Genomic DNA, 17,262 nt, shown 5'->3' with positions numbered 1-17,262 from the left:
GAAGTAGTTTTGACGTAATCCTTCAAAGCGTATATAAAGTGAAAGTTTGATCCAGAATTCGGATCTGGATCCGGATCACCTCCAAAATTCAGTGGAGTCTTCCATGCCCTAATATCTATCTGTGGTGGAAATTTGGTGAGAATCCGTGAAGTAGTTTTGACGTAATCCTTCAAAGCATATATAAAGTGAAATTTTGATCCAGAATTCGGATCTGGATCACCTCCAAAATTTAATGGAGTCTTCCATGGCCTAATATGTATCCATGGTGGAAAATTTGTGAAAATCCGTGCAGTAGTTTTGATGCAATCGTCCTACAAATCAGACAGACAAATAAACGCTCATGATTTTATTTCATCGTTGGAGGATGTAATAAGAGAAAAGGGAGAAAAGAAAAAAAACTTCCGTAAGACATAAAGCAAATAGACAAATGGGCAAAACTATGTTTCCTGTGCAGGCATACAGATGTACAGTACCTGTCAGTGCAGGGATGATCAGCCTGTATTTTATGGGAGTGTGTGTGGGGGGTAAATGGGGGTTTCTGGCATTATTTATAAGTCCAGCTGCGGATGGAAAGAAGCTGTTTTTGTGTCTTGAGGTTTTAGTCCTGATGGATCTCAGCCGTCTGCCAGAGGGGAGGGTGACAAAAAGTTTGTGTCCTGGGTGAGAGGGATCGGCCACTATCTTCCTTGCTTGCCTCAGGGCCCTGGAGGTGTACAGGTCCTGTAGGGATAGCAGATTGTAGTCTATCACCTTCTCTGCTGCATGGATGATACACTGCAGTCTGCTCCCGTCCTTAGCAGTGGCAGAAGCGTACCAGACGGTGATGGAGGAGGAGATGATGGACTCAATGATGGCAGTGTAGAGGTTCACCAGGAATTCTTCAATTCTTAAAAGGAATTCTTCAAAGGCAATTTTCATGTCAACCATCACTTACATACTCGTGCAACTCCAAAGCAACAAAGAAAGATTTCTGTTTCTGCTCTTCATGGGAATAACCCTGCTGCTGCCTTTTGTTGGAAGGGCATTAGAGTGGTCCATATTTTGCAAAGTTTTGAAATTTAATACTCTCACCCCCTGAACAGGTTTCAACTGATGAAAAAACATGCTGTGAAAAATTTTTAGAGGTAGCTCAAAAGCATTGCAATTTTGGTATTTCCTGCTAAATAATGCTATACAAACTAAAGTTTAATGACTCCCAACCCATCCTAAATAACATATCAAAAGTCCTGATGAGTCCTCCTGGCACTCTGCTCTTTAATTCTTCATCTTTTGTAAAAAACCTTGTAACTATTAGAATGACCTAAGCAGTGGGTCACCCCTCTGAATATGGTCTGCTTGAGGTTTCTTCCTCATTGTCACCAGACTGAGTTTTTTTTCTTACCACTGCCGCCTGTGTGCTTGTTCAGGGGAGTTGGTAAGGTTAGATCTTGCCCGTGTGAATAGGTTTGAGGCAGCATTGTTGTGATATGGCTCTGTATAAATAAAACAAATTGAATTGGACACTCTGTTTGCAACACTTGAGATGGATCAGAGCATCTGGGTTGAAATTATCCTGGATCAAGACTAAGATTCAGAGTCTTTAGGGTCCTGGTGTTGCCTGTCTTGCTGTATGGTTGTGAAACTTGGATGTTAACCAGTGACCTAAAGGTGACAAATGGAATGGTCTTTGGTACTAGGACTCTTTGGAGGATCCTTGGATACTTGGATGTGACTTCATTACGTTGTTCATACTTTTCAAGTAATATCCCAATCAGGTTTAATCTATCTAGGCTTCTTGGTTGTTGAGTTATAGAAAAAAAGGGTTCTTGGACCATGTTTTCTTTTTGCTTTGATTTTTTGGATAAACTATTCCAAATCTATTCACCTCTAGGAAGAAGTGCTTTTTAAAAAAAAACATTTTATCCTTAACCTTTGACCAAACATCTCCAAAATCTACATTATATTTCCACCAGGTTTGATCCATCTAGGATTTTTTGGTTGCTGAGATACACAAAATTTGTTTTTAATGATGTTTTCTTTGACCTTTGATCTCTAACCTTTGCCAAAACTACTTCAAAACCTAACCACCGCTAGATACCCATCCAGGTAATATTCCCACCGAGTTTGAAGGAAATCCATCCAGCTGCTTTTGAGTTATATGCACACACACACACACGCTAGTGAAAAATACACCGTTTTGCTGCTTCTCCGATGTAATAATTCCACCTTCATTTACCTTTTGTGAACACTGACAGCAGACCTGTTATTGTGCAGTGCCATCATGTGGCGCTGACACCACAGCACAGTTACATGTTTGTATCTGTGTCAACACATTGCACCAACAATTCCACTGTCATGACTTCTTCCGTGCACGGCATTTACCTGACATGCAGTTTGGATGTCACATCTGCAGCATTTGCTCTGAAAGTTGCATATTTATAGTCCAGCTGTATGCGTGTATCCTATGAACACTAAGCGGATGTTCTCTGCATATCTCACACAATCACTTGATGATGTTGTGCATGTTGTGCGAGCGCACTTGAAAGTGATTTTCCACGTGCTGAGCAGCTCGGATTGCGTACGCTCTGCTATAATCAGTGCACACCATAAATCAGCTGAAGGGTGCCTGCAGGGCTCCAGGGGCTATTTCTGATGCTCCTTCTGACTTTTAGTACTTCGAATGAGGATGATAGTCACCTCACTGACTCGTACACAGAAGCACGTCATGCACCGTGCACACAAACAAAGCTATTCTGCACAAAAACTGCAGTGTACACCTTATCAACAAAGGCTACTGCTAAAATATGCTTAATTTTGAAGATGAGTGATGTTAATGATTATTTTCAGATTACTGTGGGTTTCTATCCCTCTCACACTACTTGTCTGTGTCCTTGGATAAGACACTTCATCTACATTGTCTTTGTCCACCCAGCTGTAAATAATTACCAGCTTGGCAGGGGAAGTAACCTGCGTCAAACTGGCGTCCTGTCCTGGGGGAGCTGTAGTGGACTCTCATCTATTTAGTCCCTATACAGGACTTACTTCTAAACAGTCACAGCTGAGATCTCTAATCAGAAATAGCTGGTCCCCCTTTCAGTCATCAGCTCTCTACCAGCAAAAAAGGTGGATGTTATTTCAAAAATATCAATTCTTACTCGCCTCTCTGCTGCTTGCAGTCGCTGACCTGAACGCTACCTCCTCCACCTTACTGCCAACAGTTGGTCTCTGTCTGACACGTGTGGTTAGGCACAGCCTCTGCCTTCTTCCAAAGGCAGAAATCGAGATCTATGCACCTTTTAGCCGTTGCAAATGGGGCCTACCCCTAAACTATTTGAACATTCTGTGCAATATCACTATGGATTAAAATCTTAATCTTAAATTCAAAACTTTTTCCTGTCTCATGAGTCTTTGCAGTCGAACTGCCCACTCCAGAGAGCTTTACCATACAGTACCATACTGTTTGTATTTCATAATAATTTACATAAATAAAGTATAAAATGTATTTGGGGATGTGGAAATGTTCATGTATCTATCTCCCTGATTTATGTTTAAAATAAAATAGAAGTAAAGTAATTTTTTGTATTAACAAATACCTATGTTTGTGCAATTACTTGTGGGCTCAGAAAATAGAGGGGCTGTGAAATTTTTGACAATATAATATTTTTGTAAAACCCCTTGAATTAAAACATTAAAGCTGACACTCCAACAGTATCTTGATTATTTCATCTTGTCTCCATTATGATGGAGTGCAGAAGCAAAATGACGAAACTGCCGCTGCCCAAATACGTATGGACCTCAGTGTATGTGCGGAGTAATATTTTCTCACATGTGGCTGAAGTGTCTGAATGCAAAAAGAATAGTTAGAAAACACAACGTGTCTGTTTTTCTCAAAAGATAGTTTTCCGAGAGATTTGTGTACCGAAAATTCAACATAAAGCCACGTAAAGAAATATGTCACCAGTGCTCATGTCTTATTATGCAGTTAGACTTTTATTGATTAATAACAAAACAATCTAGGAATTAAAAAAAAATCTATTACTGCAACATGATGTTATTTGCATCAGCCCAAAGTACATCCATCTGTTCTCGCTCTTCATCGATCATCTCCGGCCGTTGCGGCTCACTGCGCACCGCCACCTGTGTCGAACATCTTCTTGCGGCCCTCCATACCTGACATGGCCTCCACATTCTTACGCCAGTCGCCCACTTCGGTAGTCAGCACCTATAGGAGACATGCAAAACGCAAATGCTAATAAAACACATAAAATTAGATAGAGCTTTATTGATCCCTTGGGAAGACTCCCTCAGGGAAATTGAGGTTCCAGCAGCATTGTATAGCAGCATACAGAGTAAGAAGCACACAGCATCAAAAGTGAAAGTAAAAAAGATATACCAGACATACTGGTTTACTGGCTACTACTGTTCCTCTCATTCCTGTCCTCTGTCTTCCTGTTACTCCTCCTCCCCCTGAGTGAGGAGTAACAACGACTTGCTGGGATTCTCTCTCATGGCATAAATATTAATTTTATACGACAAAGCACAGCTGAGATATTGTCAAAACTGCAAAGTTAAGGTCACCTAGTTGGTATGCTAATTGATGGAAACATCGCAGTAGATTATCAGCTTTCCTTTTCAAAGAATGAGCAGTATTATACTATTATCTGAGCAGTATTTGTCTTTTTGCTCATTTTAATGAGTACAAAATTTGATATGTGGCAATTAACTGCAGATTTGCCCTGCAAAGTTTTGTAAGTGTTCTTATTTCTCCCGACAGTGTTCACCAAACATAGCACGTATACAAACTTTGGTTTTGGAATTGGCGAGATCAAATTTGCCTAATATCCATCTCTGGGGTAAAGGTCACTGTTGGTCAAAGGTCTAAATGTAAGGTTTTCAGTGTAAGTTGCATGAGCCGTGGTGCATATAGAGGTATGTTCTTGAATTGTCCAGGAAAGACAAGTTGTTAATCACAAGGGTTAAGGTCATGTCTGTCTGTCTCTCTGTTGACCTGCTCCTCCCAGGTCATTTTTGCTCCCTTTGACCAAAAAAAGTTGAACCCAAAACTATCCTTTAATCCAAATTATTCATCTTTGATCTTACTCACTGATTTTTGATCCTGATTGTTGACATTTGATCATAATTGCTGTCCTTTCACACAGAATATGATCTTTGATACGAATCACTGAACTTTAACCCTGCTTGCTGAACTTTGATCCTGATTACTCTCCTTTGACACTGAATCTGATCTTTGATCCTAATCGCTGAGCTTTAATCCAAAATACTGAACTTTGCTCCTGATTGCTATCTCTTGACACTGAATGTAATCTTTGAGCCTAATCTTTGACCTTTTATCCTGAACTCTGATTCTAATTGCCATCCTTTGACACTGAATCTGATCTTTGATCCTAACCACTGAGCTTTAATCCAGAATGCTGAACTTTGCTCCTGAGCGCTATCTTTTGATACCGAATGTAATCTTTGATCCTAATGACTGAGCTACTAATTGCTGAATTTTGCTCCTGATTGCCATCTTGGACACTGAATCTGATCTTTGAGCCAAATAACAGAGATTTATTCTTGATTGCAGACTTTTCTCCTGATTGCCGTCCTCTGATACTGAATTTGATCTTTGATCCCAATCGCTACACTTTAATCCTGATTGCTGAACTTTGCTCGTGATTGCCATCCTTTGACACTGGATCAAATCTTTGATCTTAATCAGTAAGATTTGATCCCGACTTTGAAGCCTCTTGTTTGCGCCATCTATTCTACGTGGTGTTCCTGTTTCCTAACCTTCGTGAGAGGAACATTTGACATACCGAGGTAACCAAACTTTGAGCATCAAATGAGTGACGTTTTGTGTGGGATGCGGTACCTTGTCCTGTTTGACATCCTCCTTCTTGACAGACTTGAGGTTGCCTCTGAGGTCCATGGAGCTCTTGTGTTTGGAGCCCAGCAGCGCTCTCATCATTTCGTCGGCCGACACCCTCACCTTCCTCAGCGCAGGCTTTTTGAACTTGCCTCCAAGATCCTGCACCTTCAGCTTCAACTCGTGGATCTGAAAATCATCACAACCGTGGAAAACAAACTTCTCCGATCTTCTGTCAAACACTGAAACAGCTGTTTTAAACCAGAAACCTGCGCGGGTGACAAACACTGATGCATCAGATCAACTAAACGAGTAGCAACTCACATCTTTGTTGTGTTTGTTCACTTTGGATTCGCAGTCGTATCGCTCTTCATCCACAACATCAATTTTTTCGTGAAGCTGCTTGCACAGATTCTGAGGAGAAATGAACAGTTGAAGCTTTAAAAATGTATTTTGCTGCAGAAAAAATGCCGGTTTGTTGCTGTGACACTCACTTGTAGCTCATCCAGAGACATTCCAGAGAGCTGCAATGGAGGCAACTTTTCTCCAAGATAGCGAGCTTTTTCTTCCTCCCTTTCCTGCCTCTCTCGCTCCAGATCCTCACAAGCTCTTGTGAGGAGCAGCATCTGATTGGCCAATGCAGATATAAAACATTAAAAATACTAATGATGTAAACAAGAGCAATCTGAGGTTTCTGACGTCCGCCAAGGATTGGCAAGGACTCAGAATAACAGATCCGAATTCCACAATACAATACAAAAACTGATCCAGAATGATCCGACTGATCAAGATGTTGAAATCTGATATTTAATTCACAAGTTGAAACAAAATAGTGTCTTCCTGATCTTGGTTTTACATTGTGATGTTGTATCTTTCTGTTGCACAACCTGGATATTCATCCAGATCACTCCCAACAAATCCTGAGCCAGAAACCGGATCTGGAACACCTCCAGAATTCAGTGGCGTCTTCCATGCCCTAATATCTATCTGTGGTGCAAATTTGGTTAAAATCCGTGAAGTATTTTTGATATAATCCTTCAAAGCCTATATAAAGTGAAATCTTGATCCAGAATCTGGATCCAGATCACCTCCAAAATTTAGTGGAGTCTTCCATGGCCTAATATATGTTTGTGGTGAAAATTTTGTAAATATCCATGTAGTAGTTTTGACGTAATCCTTAAAAGTCTACAAAGGGAAATCCTGATCTAGAATCCGGATCCGGATCACCTCTAAAATTTAATGCCATCTTCCATGGCCAAACTCTAATGTGTGGTGAAACTTTGGTGAAAATCCATTAAGTAGTTTTGACGTTTTTCTTTCAAAGCTTATATAAAGTGAAATCTTGATCCAGGATCCGCATCCAGATCAACTCCCAAATTTAGTGGAGTATTCCATGGCCTAATTGTTTGTGGTGAAAATTTTGTAAAATATTTGTGCAGTAGTTTTGATGTAATCCTTAATGGTCTACAAAGGGATATCCTGATCCAGAATTCAGATCCAGATCACCTCCCAAATTTAATGGTGTCTTCCATGGCCTAATATCTGTTTGTGGTGAAAAGTTTGTAAAAATCCGTGCAGTAGTTTGACGTAATCCTTAAAAGTCTACAAAGGGAAATCTTGATCTAGAATCCGGATCCGGATCCAGATCACCTCTAAAATTTAATGGCATCTTCCATGGCCTATTATCTATCTATGGTGCAAATTTGGTGAGAATCTGTGAAGTAGTTTTTTAAGTTATCCTTAAAAGTCTACAAAGGGAAATCCTGATCCAGAATCTGGATCCAGATCACCTCCCAAATTTAACGGAGTCTTCCATGGCCTAATATCTATTTGTGGTGAAAATTTCGTAAAAATCCGTGCAGTAGTTTTGATGTAATCCTTAATGGTCTACAAAGGGAAATCCTGATCCAGAATTCAGATCCAGATCATCACATCAGGATCTGGATCCAGATCAGCTCTAAAATTTAATGGAGTCTTCCATGGCCTAACACCAATGTGTGGTGAAAATTAGGTGAAAATCCATTAAGTAGTTTTGACGTTATTATTTCAAAACTTGTATAAAGTGAAATCTTGATCCAGAATCCGGATCAGGATCCAGATCACCTCCAAAATTCAGTGGAGTCTTCCATGGCCTAATATCTATCTGTGGTGCAAATCTGGTGAGAATCTGTGAAGTATTTCTTTTTCTTACTTAATCCTTAAAAGTCTACAAAGGGAAATCCTGATCTAGGATCTGGATTCAGATCCAGATCACCTCCAAAATTCAGTGGAGTCTTCCATGGCCTAATATCTATCTGTGGTGCAAATCTGGTGAGAATCTGTGAAGTATTTCTTTTTCTTACTTAATCCTTAAAAGTCTACAAAGGGAAATCCTGATCTAGGATCTGGATTCAGATCCAGATCACCTCCAAAATTCAGTGGAGTCTTCCATGGCCTAATATCTATCTGTGGTGCAAATCTGGTGAGAATCTGTGAAGTGTTTCTTTTTCTTACTTAATCCTTAAAAGTCTACAAAGGGAAATCCTGATCTAGGATCTGGATTCAGATCCAGATCACCTCCAAAATTCAGTGGAGTCTTCCATGGCCTAATATCTATCTGTGGTGCAAATCTGGTAAAAATCCATGCAGTGGTTTTGACATAATCCTGCTAACAGACAGACGGACATACAGACAAATAAATAAATGCTGATAGTTTCTCTAAGAATATAAATGTAACACTTTTGTTTTCAAAAGTTTCTTGAAATAGACATTCAAAATGAGTTTGACCTTTCATGGTCACCAAAGGTCAAAAGACATGGGACCAATAGAAAATTGTTTTGGGACGCGACATTATCATTTTATAGGACCCACAGAGAGACATTTCAAAAGGATGTTGTGTATCCACAGCGTTGGTTGTCTGCAAATTTGCAATAGTACAACATTGTCCCATAAAGTGTGTTTGTCACAGTTACTCACTTTGAGGGAGAGCTTGCGAGAAGCCGAAATCTTCGACTTCGGCTGTGGGAGAAGACAGCTGTCAGTGGAACTTCAAGATACTTCATTAATGAATTAGCAACAATAATCTAACATTTAACTGGGGTTGGTCATGTGGTACACCTAAAACGATTGTGAAAAATGCTAAGTGAAGTTTGGAGTGGACCGTATCTTCCAGACCTGTCAAAAAATGTCTTGTGAAGAGGGAAAAAAAAAAACTAAAAATTTGGACAAACTGAATGGTCAGATGGCCACGGGTGAAAAACCGAAGAGTGAATTTTTTCAGAAAGTCCTCAGCATGTGGTGTGTACCTCAAGGACTTTTAAGTTCCAAATATATATATATGATAAGATGGACAAATAAACATGTATTGGACATATTGCATGTTATTTGATGCAGATGAACATGCATTCCTGGCCCACTTGGAAAATCTACAACAAAAACATTTTATTTATTTATTTATTTATTTTTCAGCTCTTGAATTTGGATTTTTTTTTTTTTGTGCATTGTTGTTGTGTACTTTTATTAATGACATTTGTTATTTTATGACTGGACTTTATTTTGCTTAATATGTTGATTCCTGCAAAACACTAAATAGTTTTGTATTATTATTTTTATTGTTGTTGTTGAATGTATAATTTTTCACAATACAAGTAGCACCAGACTATAAGTCACAGGACCTTCTGAACCTATCCAAAAAATAAAAAAACAGCTTATACTATGGAAAATATAGTAATGGCCTATGTTCCACCTGATGCAAAGGAGTGCACAGTTTGTAACAATAGATTCCCCTCTGCATAGTTTTTCACACCTAGCACCTCATTCATTCATTCATCTTCAACTTCTTGTCCGGGATCGGATCACGGGGCCAACAGTTCCAGCAGACGACCCCAGACTTCCCTTTGCTGGGCCACATTACCTACCTCTGACTGGGTGATACCAAGATGTTCCCAGGCCAATGTGGAGATATAATCTCTCCTAGTTCTGGGTCTTCCCCGGGGTCTCCTCCCAGATGGACCTACCTAGAACACCTCCCTAGGGAGGCGCCAAGGGGACATCTTTACCAGATGCCTGAACCACCTGAAATGGCTTTCAACGTGAAGGAGAAGTGGTTCTACTCCGAGCTCCCCACGGATGACTGAGCTTCTCACCTTATCTCTAAGGGAGACACCAGCCATCCTCCTGAGGAAGCCCATTTCGGCCGCTTGTACCCGCGATCTAGTTCTTTCAGTCATGACCCAACCCTCATGACCATAAGTGAGAGCAGGAACGAAGACTGACCAGTAGATCAAGAGCTTCACCTTTTTGGCTCAGCTCCCTTTTCATCACAACAGTACGGTAGAACAAATGCAACATTATTGGTTGGGTTTTACAAAGGAAGAGTTTGCACCATCTGTCATGCTTAGTTATCATGTTACAGGGTAACATATGTCACAAGTCATAGAATCCAATGGACATCAACATAGTTTGACCTTTACTTTGGAGACCAAACATTCAACATGGTCAAAACTATTCCATTTATTCATCCTATTAGCTCAATCAGTAATTTGCATCAATTTTTACCAAAATTAGAGCAACTTTAACTTTGCCCCCCTGTACAAACTGAAATTGACCTTTGTCACAGTTTTTGTTGTTTTTACCCCATAACTCCAGAACATTCAGTCGCAGATAGTCCAAACTATACCTTTTTGGAATCGTTGCGATCAGACGAATAATGTGGTGTAGCTTTCAATATGATCAGAGCATGTTTTAATTTTGACCCCTGTGTAAATCTGCAATTGACCCCTATCTGGCTGCCGACTGAAAAATCAAGTGGATAGTCTGCTTTTTCAAAAGAGCAATGTCTACAGAGTATTTGTGCCTAATTTGGTGCTTGTATCACCATTTGAAAGATTCCTCTGTAAATATTCTGTTACCTGTTGCACTATATGGACGGACGAAAGGACAGCAATGTCTCTGGAAAAGCACAACTTACAGTTGTGGAAAAACTTCTTTGTTGCAACTATTACTAAACAAATTTTTGACAGAATGCATGAAATTTAAATATGATTTTTTTATTCTAAATAATAAAATCTTGTTAAAATGTCTGTTCAAAGTTACTGTGCTTGTATTATCAGTAAAGGAAAAAAAGATTAACATCACCATGTGCTCATATCACGGTCCACAAGACGATAAAACTTTATTCTTAGGACAAAGTAAAGGTGGAAAATTCTCAGTGATGCAGCTGATAGCTACTGTGACACATCACCACTGCCAGGTCCTCGCCACGAGGACATCGCGTGCATGACAGCAATGTGTCCCCTTTCCTTTGAGACAGGATTAACACGGCGGAATATAGCTTGGCTCACCTTATCCCCCTTCGGATTCATCACTCAGGTTATGTTCGGCTCCTGCAACCAACAAAATTGGACAAAATGGGATGATGATGATGTCATAAAGGGAAATCACTTGAGGAATACAGGATAACTTACAAAAAAATATCTTTCTTCAGTTTACAAAAAGAAAAGAAAGCTGCAATAATGGTTCCAAACTTAAGACATTATGAGGGAAATTCATTGGCAGCACTGGGGTGGTGGGGGTTTAACAGAGCTTTAACAACACTATGGGTTTTTGTTAGTCCCACCATAACCCCCACCAGAACATTAACATTTTCTATTTGAAATAGTGTTTTCAATCTCAGTTTCTTCAAGAGGTGGACCAGTACTTCAATCTGGATCAATGAAGGAATCAACAAGTAAGTCCTTTCCGCTTCTTCCTTGTTTTCCACTTGTCGTGGATCTGCAGGTTGATTTTTGGCACAGGTTTTACACCACGTGCCCTTCTGAACACAACTTCATGTTGGAGAATGGGCAGGGGCGAGGGTTTGAACTGAGAACCTCCCACACTGGGAACAAGCGCACTGAACCGTTTGGCCACCACCCTTTGACTTAAAGACATGGAGCCATATCATCATGCTTTTATTTTGAAATTATAATTGGATCATCTATGACATTTATGTCCAGGCATCTTTTCCAAGCATTCTGACTGTGGTACTAGCCTAGCACCAGACAGGTACTAGTCATGTCCGAAGACTACTGGATGTATCCAATGTAGCATCACCCATAGGTCATCTGTAGAGACCCAGAAGAGCCACTCTGAAGCTTATAAAGAGGCGGAGCTTAGACGAGACCCTGCCTGATCTGTGTGAGATGAATGAAGCCTGAACACGCCCCATTTCAGAGTTAGCAGATTGTTAGCTAACAGGCTAACTTTAGCTCAGGTGTTTTATAAAAGTATATTTTTGGGGACTGGGGGTAGTTTTCATGGAGGGTGGTTTTAGTGTGGGTATAAAAAATTGCTTCCTCAGTAATCACGGATTAACTAAACCTACTGTTGCTAAAAGTAAGAATAGCGCTAACATAACTGATTAAATAACTCGATGGAAATACTGGCGCACAGATTTCGTAGATGATCTGCGAGGACAATTAACTGCACAGCAAGCCACATTATTACAGAAATTTAGAATAAAATGCCAGGGACAGACACAGTGCACCACAGCAGCTAGCAGCCACAGCTAGTAGCCTGTGGCAGCAGAGCGCTAACTCTCTGCTCGACAACACACACTAGTTGTCACTCAAATTGACATGCTCCTAGCTGTCTATAAAGTTATAGCTTAAAAATGTCTTAAATGAAATTTGGACATTTTAACATAAGCTTCTGTGGGAATCTGCCCTCATTTGGAGTCAGCCTCAAGTGGCCATTTAAGGAAGTGCAACTTCCAGGTAGATTCACTGTTGATAGCTGGAGGTTGGGGTTTGGGCATATCACACAAGCAACCTTCTTCAGGTTTACTACTGTGCTCCTTTTGTTCAACACTGGGGGGCAGCACCACAAAAGGAGCAGAAAGCGCAGTATAAAAAATCCCAGCCTGTTAGCATGAATTTCTGTGCCCATTCAAACCTGTTATGAAGCAGAGTGGACACTGGACCTTCTTGTTTTGATTCTACAAGAGTCTCGTACTGATCTTTGAACATTTACTAGAGATGCTGAAATAGTAGCATAGCAATCACTCAACTGATTTATAACATTAACCATCGACCAGTTCTTAGTGTATTTAGATGAAAGCAGTTATCCGTGAATCAGCGCCTGTTATATAATTTACATTAAGCCTGATTTCTGATTTACGCATATCAATGAAATATTACTGTGAGAATTTTTTTTTATCATTATGTGGTTGTCAGAAATGTCAGAAAAGTGTGTGTCATATTTTTTGTGTGATTTATAAGTTGTTCGAATATATTGTGTTTTATGCTTTAACCATAAACTAAACTGTTTATGGTTAAAGCTTGTGTGAGAATATACACTTATCATCCAAAAGGCCAAAACCGACCTTGGTTTTCTAAAAGTTCGGCAGCTGCGTTTGGGACGGCGGTTGAGAGTTATGACTGGGGAAACTGTTGCTAGGTAACCCCGTCCATGTGATCAGCGGGCTGTATATTATTTAGAGTTTTAACATGTGTGAGTGTTAACATGCCTTCAGTGAAAATGACGTATTAATATCACCATTTCACTCCTGCGCTAATAAAGACTTCAGTTGAAGCAAGAAGTCTGTCTCGCTCTTTCTCCGGCCGTAGTCAAGACGGTGATAAGTTTTCTGATATTTTTGCTCCTCAAAAACATAATTTTGTTCACCAAAGAATTGATATAATATAGTTTTGCAATGAAACATAATGTACACCCTTAGTTTCCTTCCACCACCAAAGTCTGACTGATCCCGTCTCTTGGTTTCCATAGCACCCACAAGATGTTATTTCTGCACTGCAGTCGGATCAACTGAGCAAGTTCACATAACTCACATCATGCAAAATGTGTTTTTTGATTATTTAATTAGCTTAGTTTTTGTATTCTGTGTCCTACATAGGCGCTAATGTCTAAAGATGCTTAAATGAAATTTGGACATTTTAACATAGGCTTCTGTGAGAATAAACTCACTTAGTTGACTAATTTTTTGACATTAGTCGTTGCAGAAAGGGCTTAGTCAGCTAAAGTTTCACGTTACCCGGCTAAAGTTTTTAGCCTGGTACAGAGGAGGCTAATATTATTTTAGTTGACAAATCTTCAGTGTCTTACCTCAAAAATGGCAGCTATCATGTACCACCACTTGATGGAACGCTCAAGAGCAACGCTACATCGCTCATATTCCTCCAAAAGAATTGTTTCCTCTGCTTTTGCCCGTGGTTGCAGCAGATGATGACTGTCATGATGTGTTTGTGACAGTTCTCACATTAGCCACCGGGCATTGCTGTTGCACCCAGCAGTGTTGTGTACACAAAAAGGCTCAACAAAAGTGTAGAAGAAGAAACTGAAGAGTGAAATTGCTAGGCTAAGTGCTAAGCACGTTGTTCTGCAGTTCATATGTGTCCGTAAATGTTGATAAAGTCAGTTAACGAAACAAAGGCTGGATAGTTCATGACAACAACCAACCCGGAAGTAAACAAAACTCACGCATTGGAGCCTTCTCCTGGCAACGGCACACACAAGGCTATTATGCCTTTGAAAACCATTGACTGACATAATACAGCCAATCTACAAGTTTAGCCATCAATGTGAAATGGAGATTAGATGAATAATGTTGGACGGCTAACTGTAGTGGACTAAGTAAGTTTAGTAGACTGAAAGATTAGACTGCTTTATGAAACCGGGCCGAAGTGTCTTGTCCAACAACACAAACAAATAGTGTGAGGATTTGATCCTTATCTCCTGAGCTTGCTGTTCTATGTGCTAGCATGACTAAAAATCACTCAAGGAAACAGTATGATGGGTCTTTTACTTTGTTTCCACATACGTCTATGTAACGTGTCCTTGACAACCACTTACTTCTACGGGACCCTCTGTGATGTCTGTTCTGTTTTGTATCATTTTCTCTGGTGTTGAATTTACCTCAAGTATATTGAAAAAAGTTTTTACTTTAGCGAATTTTACAAGGACGGGTATTCTCTATGTGCCAGGAAGCTAGCTTTGGTAAGCTAGCAAGCTTTGGAAAGCTAACAAGCTTTGGAAAGCTAACAAGCTTTAGAAAGCTAAAAAGCTAGCACCTTCAGTTCCATTGCTTGACTGTCAATAATCAAACTGTATAGTTGTACACGTGCAAAGAAACTAGTTTAGCAAGGTTCCACATTGTGAATATGTGTTATGTTTTACAGCTATACCATGAGGATCAAAGAAAACGTGAGTGACCAATAATCTAAACAAATGGATGTTGAGAACCAGAAAAAAAATAGCTACTGACGACTGTGCCCACTGTGAAGAAATGCATTTCTTTACATTGAACAGTAGAGGGCATATCGCGTATTTTGCGGACATTACAGAAATGGTATGTGAAAACAAGAAGAACAAACAGAGAGAGCAAGTGAAAATAGCACCACCTAAAAGAGAGCAGCATTGATCCTGACTGTCATTCGTAATTAACTAGTCAGTTTTGTTTTTTGTTTTGTTGTTGTTGTTGTGTCCTTGCCCTATTTAAAACAAATACTTTTTGTTTTAATTTAAAAATGAAGTTATAGTGTGCAGGTTACCTTAAAATGTTGAGAATATGGAATGAAAAAAGAAGTCAGACATGAACGAGATCCCACACAGCTGAGTTTGTGTTACCTTGGACTTGTCTGCAGAGGCACAGGACGTCAAACGGCAGCAGTTGGACACAGTGAAATGCTTTTTATGGACACTGAGAGGACAGTAGATATAACGTTGGGCTGTAAGAATGCACGGGCATGAGGCCAGTCGTGACAACCTGCCCACTCTGACACTGAGACAACAAAAGGATATGTATTAATAAGTCAGAAGGGTTACCATAATGGATGGTATTACCACTGTGTCATTTAAGACAATTAATCACAGGTGGCCATGTACGGAATATTCACAGTGCCCCAATTTTTATATATATATATATATAGAGAGAGAGAGAGAGAGAGAGAGAGAGAGAGAGAGAGAGAGAGAGAGAGAGAGAGAGAGAGAGAGAGAGAGAGAGAGAGAGAGAGAGATAGATAGACATTAAATCATCAACAAAAGTAACTCTTTGTGATTCAGTGACACTAGAATATATGTTCTGTATGACATTTAAGCAAGTGTTAAAGTTATAAGAGTTATGTATGTAAGTTAAGATAAGTTATATTCGAGTTTTATCCAAATTTAAAGGTCATGTGACCAATAGAATGGTGACATTTGACTTTATATTATATTTTTAATATCCCCTACATATGGACATGGAAACACAGAGGCAGCAAAATGTGGCCATATTTTGGCTCCGCATCAATTTGCAGCAGTTGTCATTCTGTTGTAATCCACCCCCATCCCCATCTACACACCTGCTTTTGGTTTCTGCTATTTTTATTTTATTTATTTATTTATTGTTTGTTTTTTGTTGTTTTTTTTTTTTTTTTCAAAGGAGCTGAAAAAACATGGATGAAGACATGGGGGCAACAAATGTGCCACTTTTTTTTTCTTTTTTTTTTTTTGATCCTCAGCAGGTGTGGGTGCTATTCCTGGAGCAACCTAATTCCTGTTTGTCTCTGTATCGACACACAAAGACAGGAGGATCAAGCCTCAGAGAGCTGCTTGTGAAGCACTTTATTCTGTGTCAGACAGTACACATTTATTATTCTACAGGAAACATGAATTTTACCGTCAATGTCGCCACTGTAGAAACATGAACATGTTCAGAAGCAAATCATTCTTTTATTGATTTTTTTCCCCATTTCAAACAGCAAAGGTTTTGAAGCATTTCAAGAGTGACTTGTTTTCTGAACCATTTGTTTCATTTGGCTCAAAAAGGAAAAAGAAGTAAACAAACTGGTTGTTTTTGTTGTTTCATCACAGTGAGTCATTTTTCTGAATAAAAAATAATTTATAGTGTGTGAAAAGTTTCAAAGCAGTAAATAATTTGTAAGGCAACTGGTTCATTCAGTGTTTTAACTGTTTCAAGACAGTGAATCGTTTTTCTGAATAAAATTATTTTATAGTGTATGAAAGGTTTCAAAGCAGTAAGTGATTTGTCAGACAACTGGTTCATTTAGTGCTTTTACTGTTTCAAGACACTGAATCTTTTCTGAATAAACATAAATTTGTAATGTTTCAAAGGTCTCAAAACAGTAATTAATTTCTAGGGCAAGTGATTAATTTAGTGTTTTTACTGTTTCAAGACAGTCAATCATTTTTTCTGAACAAACATTAATTTGTATTTTTTCAAAGGTTTCAAAGCAGTAAGTCATTTGTAAGGCAACTGTTTCATTTTGTGTTTTTATAGTTTCAAGAGAGTGAATCATTTTTTTTCTGAATAAACATTAATTTGTAGTGTTTCATCCATCCATCCATCCATCCATCCATTTTCTTCCGCTTTATCCAGAGTTGGGTCGCGGGGGCAGCAGCTCAAGCAAAGCCGCCCAGACCTCCCAATCCACACACAC

General features: G+C 39.4%; 1 protein-coding gene across 1 annotated transcript; it reads right to left on the bottom strand.

Annotated features, from left to right (window-relative positions):
- Window positions 1–3,929: 3,929 nt before the first annotated feature.
- On the bottom strand, window positions 3,930–15,516 carry LOC117503977 (troponin I, slow skeletal muscle-like). Its single transcript, XM_034163303.1, has 7 exons — window positions 15,452–15,516; window positions 11,170–11,211; window positions 8,804–8,845; window positions 6,343–6,474; window positions 6,173–6,262; window positions 5,855–6,037; window positions 3,930–4,201 (listed from the first exon to the last, which is right to left on the bottom strand). The coding sequence occupies exons 2-7, from the start codon at window positions 11,188–11,190 to the stop codon at window positions 4,100–4,102; spliced, it is 570 nt and encodes a 189-aa protein (XP_034019194.1). The 5' UTR covers window positions 11,191–11,211; window positions 15,452–15,516; the 3' UTR covers window positions 3,930–4,099.
- Between the last annotated feature and the right edge of the window lie 1,746 nt (window positions 15,517–17,262).

The sequence above is a fragment of the Thalassophryne amazonica genome, chromosome 22 (assembly GCF_902500255.1).
Source record: "Thalassophryne amazonica chromosome 22, fThaAma1.1, whole genome shotgun sequence".
Lineage (NCBI taxonomy): Eukaryota > Metazoa > Chordata > Actinopteri > Batrachoidiformes > Batrachoididae > Thalassophryne > Thalassophryne amazonica.
Note: the sequence above shows the minus strand (reverse complement) of the source record. Positions and strands in the feature narration are given on the sequence as shown.